Source organism: Tachysurus fulvidraco, chromosome 16, assembly GCF_022655615.1.
Source record: "Tachysurus fulvidraco isolate hzauxx_2018 chromosome 16, HZAU_PFXX_2.0, whole genome shotgun sequence".
Classification (NCBI taxonomy): Eukaryota; Metazoa; Chordata; class Actinopteri; order Siluriformes; family Bagridae; genus Tachysurus; species Tachysurus fulvidraco.
In genome coordinates this window covers 3417572-3423305 of record NC_062533.1, presented here as the reverse complement: position 1 = coordinate 3423305, position 5734 = coordinate 3417572, and the positions used below count along the sequence as shown (strand labels likewise).

The following is a 5734-nucleotide window of genomic DNA, read 5'->3' as shown; positions in this document are numbered from 1 at the left end:
CGGAGGAGAAGAAGAAGCGTAAGCAGAGGCGGAACAGGACCACGTTCAACAGCAGTCAACTGCAGGCGCTGGAGCGAGTGTTTGAGAGGACGCACTACCCTGACGCCTTCGTGAGAGAGGATCTGGCCCGCAGAGTCAATCTCACCGAGGCCCGAGTGCAAGTAAGGCCAAAGTCTTTGTGCATCAAGCTTCTCCAACAAGACTTTTCAATAAGTTACTAATTCCCTTCATGTTTAAAACCTCAGAATACAGCATTCATCCAGGACCATAGATAATAATCAATTTATATAGTGTTGAACACTAGAGAGATATCGTTTAGTAAATTAGAAGATATTGTTTATACTAAATTGAATTTATTAACCTTCTATTATTTTATAATAATTAAGTTTATGTAATATACAGCTATATGCAAAAATGTTATTTATACATATTAAATCATAGATCAAACAACCCTAGGATTATATAATGGATAAACAGGTCTACAAAAAAGTCACATCGTTGTTTTTGCTTTGTGTGATATTTTGTGGTCAAGCCACATCGGCGTTTTAAAAGAAATCCCAATCAGAGTTTTACATGGAAGAGAGCAGAATGCAAGCACATGCTCCAGACCAGAGCCGCTCTCCACATGTTATAATGAGAGGGGCTTTTTTTTCGCTAAAAGATGGGGATTGTGCCCATTTATAGATCAAGAGAGAAAGAGAGAGAGAGAGAGAGAGAGAGAGAGAGAGAGAGAGAGAGAGAGAGAGAGAGAGGAAAGAAAGAAAGAAAAAGCGAGAGAAAACACATCTGCAATTAATGTGTCCCAGAGAGGGTGAGCGATTCCGAAAGGCTTTGATAAAAGCGACTTTGAGCTCATTCCTGAAGCGCTGCGTAATCGGACACTGCGCCTCCACCAGACCTTGGCTTGGGAAAGGATCTTGGTTCTGTTTCTCCACTGCTGTTCAGAGCAAAACGAGTGGCACTTTACCACAGCGCTATCATTTCATCCTTGTACAGGGCTTGTGAAAGCTTAGCGCACCGTCGATCTATATTTGCTTGTCTAAAACTAACCTTGAAGAGCTTTATGTTCTTTCCGGTTGCTATACAGTAAGATGCTCCGGATTGCTTCGTTACAGTCTTTCACTCTCTCTGTGGTGGATTCAGGTTTAGAAAGCACAAGGCCCTCGTCGGCAAACGACAAGTTTGGGATCGAAATCTTTAGTAACAAATCCACAGTGATTTCCAGACATCAGTTTTAGCAGTTTGTCAAAAAAAATCGTTACACAATGATCTCCATCCCACGTTTCATTTTACATAGAAACCACATTAAACCAAACAAATGATTCGGTGAGTCATATTTCACAGAGCCCGAAACTCTTTATTTTGTTCTCTGAATGATTTTATGGATTTTAAATTTATTTAAAAAGGTAATAATTTATAAATGTATTTAGTGTTGTAGTAGGGATTTGCACAGAATATCGACCATGTTGTGCATTAGAGTTCATCTTTCAGAAATATTTTGCTTGACCAAATTCAGCTCAACAATTCATCACTTTTCACAACAGATGAAAACCTGTGTGCATTATTTAAGGTGCTTCTTGTTACTTGGGGTTTTAGGTTAATTTAACCTGAAACAAAACAGATAATAACGTATTAAATGTTAAAATATATTTTGTAGACTGTGTGATCGGTGGAAGTTCTGAGCTTTGAAAATAATCCTTTCGTCATCCCGTCCCACAGGTATGGTTTCAGAACCGGCGGGCGAAGTTCCGCCGTAACGAGCGGGCCATGTTGGCCAGTAAGAACGCCTCACTCCTCAAGTCGTATTCAGGAGACATAACAGCGGTTGAGCAGCCGATCGTGCCTCGTCCCGCCCCGCGTCCCAATGACTACCTCTCCTGGGGCAGCGCCAACCCTTACAGGTAACCCCAGTGACCTTAGTGTGCTGTTTGTGCCACTTTCCTGCCCCTCTCAATCTCAAAATGCCCTCCAGCTATCTGCTGTGTTTTCCTTTCATTTCCTCTCGACACATGACTTCTGCACTATCTTTGTTACTTGCCCCAGTCTCATCCAAAGTTCTACTCTATCTACTGTTTCCACCAGTTTGTCTATTTGCATTTTATTCGTGATGCAGAATGATTCCCTCTCTGAAAAAAAATTAGTAAAAAAAAAGGGATTTCTAACTTGTTACGATGATAACATTTCTGATGAAACAATGGAGCACAGACGGATCTCGAGCAGCTCTACATAGCAGTGTGTGTCTCTCTCTCGTTCTCTCAGATGGGAAGGTGGTGGAGCTCAGAAGCTCAACCCCTCACTCTTAGGTGATAATCTGAAAACAAACCATGTTAAATCCATCTCTGTGCCCTGTGACCTCTGGGTTATAAGCTACGTGCTAACAACGTGAAGAGGAAAGCTTCACTGGGCAGGATTTTCTGTGACTCTGGTTACACTGGTTATTCTCTACAGCGATGTGTGTGTACAGAACAGCTGACCAGGCCATTCGGGCCACACGCTCAACTCCTGACTGTGCAAATGTGTTTTCTTAACCGCTTCCTGGCATTTATTATTATTCTTACGACTAGAAACCAGTCCAGTAAAATGAGCTCATGCAGATTTGGGTTTATTTATTTATTTATTTATTTATTTATTTATTTATTTATTTATTTATTTATTTATTTATTTATTTATTTATTTATCTGTTTGTTTGTTTATTTATTTATTTATTTATCTATCTATTTATCTATTGATTTATCTATCTATCTATCTATCTATCTATCTATCTATCTATCTATCTATCTATCTATCTATCTATCTATCTATCTATTTATTTGTTTATTTGTTTGTTTGTTTGTTTGTTTTTCCTAATGCACTGATGTGCACAATTATTACATGTTAATAAAGTACATATAAAGCCTTAATAACTATTTATATATTCTGAAGCTGGTTTCCGAGTTCGGAGGGAGGGCCAGTGCGAGTGCCACAGAAAATGCTGCCCACAGAAAGCAAGTACTTTTTTTTTTTTTGTTTATTTTACTATATGCCATTTAAAAATAACTAACTAACTCACTAAACTAAATAAATTATAGCAACAATCAGAGACCTAACCAAGGCTCTTTGCTGTTTGAAGCAAAAAAATAACCTACAGTATCTAGTGTGTATAATGACTGAGATGTCTTATCTATCTGAGATGTTTATATATATAGGTGTATAAATACGTATTTGTGGACTCATTCTCTGTGTCGATTCTTTCCTGTACCTCAGCACAATGGCAGCCTACCCACCCACTTGTGCCAACACCACTTCCACCCAGGGAATGAACATGGCCAACAGCATCGCTAACCTGAGACTAAAAGCCAAGGAGTACAGCCTCAACCAGGTCCCCACTGTTAACTGAGTGGAGGAGGTGCGACAGAGTAAAGAAGGGAGGATGGAAATGAAGAAGAGGAAGCCTCAAAGGAGTTGGATGACTTCAAAAATGGGACAAATTGGTCTGAGTTTCCTCTTTCTCCAAAACTCCATTGGGACTGGAACGATCCAATCCTCCTTCTGGAATTATGGCTCTTTCCCTCTCATCCTCCTCCTCCTCTTCCTCCTTCTCCTCCTCCTCCGCCTTTTTTTTGTTGTTGTTATCTTCATCACTGCTGATGAATGTAGACACTTTTCTGAGGAAATGAAACTCTTCATATATCTGGACTAATGTGGAGACTGCAATGCAGACGTAGTGTCTGGATGATTTAAACCCGCCTCTTTTATTTTAAATGTCATTTTCCGTGGCTTTAAATTCGAGTCAACCGAATGGAGCGTCTTCTTCGACGAAGCTAGTTTTTATAGCATCTACGCGAGGAGGAAAGGTTCATTCGCCGGAAACAACAAAAAAAAAAAACACTGGGATTCTCCGGCTCTGTTAAGCGAGAACGACCTGATCCACCCGAACTCTTAAAAACTAAAAAATTTGGAGGAACATCTACCAGCTAACCTTGTTGCGCTCGCCGTGAAAGGTCATGTCTTAAATACATTTCATTCTATATAACCTACTGTACCACTGACACGTAGCTGTCGGTTCATGGTGATACATGTAACTTCTCATACTAACACAAATGTAATTAGTTTCTCAAGGACAACTTATACTTCCTGTCGTTTTTTTTTTTTTTAACCTGTATGCCGTTTCATTTTCGTAATTGCAAAGAATATGAGAATAAAAAGACTTTCAAGCAGTAACCGAGAACCTAGTAGAGTGGCTTCTAACGGACGCCTGACGTCTTCCTAACAGCGCTGTTGCAGGCAACAGACGAAACGACATCGGGACAAAAACACATGATATAAACAGCTAATAATCCGCCTAATAATCCACCTTCCCAGCTAGCGTGTGCTAAGAATACATTTCTCCAGCTGCTTTTTCCATCATGTTCATTTCCTCCTGGTTGGTGTGAGTCAGAGAGCTGTGATGTTAAACAGGGTCGGTGTTGTGGACATCTCTGTAGAACCGTGTGTGAGAAAATGATTCATTTAGAAAGTCTACAAGTGCTTGTTTTCTTTATCTACGTTCAAAACAAACTCCTTTTCTTTTCTTTTCTTTTCTTCTCGGTTTCTATAAGTGACACATTTTTCAAGTGTTTTTTTTTTTTTTTTTTAAACAGCGCTCATTTCCAGATCTTTTGAATAGACCGATATTTTTTTTTTTTTTTGGAAAAAATGTCCAGTTCCAGTGTGAAAAAAGTAATTCGTGATTTTTTTTTAAATCATAGCTTTTTACTATGCTTTTAATGATTATTAAGTGATTTGAATAAAAACAAATTATTCCTGAGTTACTTTGTGAGTTCCTTCATAACCTTTTCTAATTTTTTTCAATTTCGAACGCGACTGAAGTGTTTTTTACGCTGGGTTTCTTAAGATCCTTAGATCGGTCGTTATTTAGAACAGGCCATGTTTTTATTTTTTAATTAATTTGTTTGTTTGTTTGTTTGTTTGTTTGTTTTTATTATGTTACACATTATCCATTATGATTCAATGTCCAGTAGTCTGAGGTCCATTAAATAGATATAAATGTGCTACTGTGGGCTTCACAAAGAAAAAAAAACCTGTAGTATGTCAAGTTGATGTCTTTTCCCACTCTTTATTCATCTACTGTTGCATGTCTATCTTTTAAAAAAAAAAAAAAAACATCAGGATTAAGCTTTTTTGGTCTTCTGTGTTTGCATCTTCAAGCAGATTCAGTAATGTATGTTGTATATCAAACACTCTGAACTTTCGCGTGTTTCTTGCACCAGTCCGGGGTGTGTATGTCTCACCTTTCAGACAGCCGTGGCCTTGTTGACCTGAAGTGCTTCCAGATGTGCGTAGGCAGTGACCTGCTCGCCCTATCCGCAGCACCTTGGGCCTGGGGCCCTCGCTCCCTCCTTCAGCCCTGCCGGCGTCCCCTCAGACGGGCCGCAAGCGCAGCGGATGACATACAAGCGCCTCACCCCCTTCAGCACCACATCTGGAGCTTATTACAGAGGAGACAGTCCGAGAGAACCGGGGGGAAGCGTCTCAGTGTGTGTGTGTGTGTGTGTGTTGTATGAGAAAGAGTGTATATGAGTTAAGGGGGTGGTGCGAGCATATGTATACCAAGCTGTTTACATATGCATCAATTCTTAAAAAAAAAAAAACACAACTCATTTCCTTCTTAACCTCGTGTTATTCTTGCTGTCAGTCTCGCCCTGGTTTTCTCCGTTCTCTGTCAGAACCGTGCTGTATGTCCTGTCAGAGCTTT

General features: G+C 39.7%; 1 protein-coding gene across 2 annotated transcripts in view; it reads left to right on the top strand.

Annotated features, from left to right (window-relative positions):
• prrx1b (paired related homeobox 1b) overlaps nucleotides 1-4197 on the top strand; it is an 8443-nt gene extending 4246 nt beyond the window's left edge. The window contains exons 2-5 of one of the 2 annotated variants that reach the window (XM_027163337.2): nucleotides 1-161; nucleotides 1720-1901; nucleotides 2923-2984; nucleotides 3244-4197. The exon at nucleotides 1-161 is cut by the window's left edge and continues 15 nt beyond it. In XM_027163337.2, the coding sequence (XP_027019138.1) occupies nucleotides 1-161; nucleotides 1720-1901; nucleotides 2923-2984; nucleotides 3244-3299 (461 nt within the window). In that variant the 3' untranslated portion in view covers nucleotides 3300-4197. The remainder of the gene's footprint in view (nucleotides 162-1719; nucleotides 1902-2922; nucleotides 2985-3243) is intronic. The other variant, XM_027163336.2, reaches the window with a different exon arrangement.
• The last annotated feature ends 1537 nt before the right edge of the window (nucleotides 4198-5734 follow it).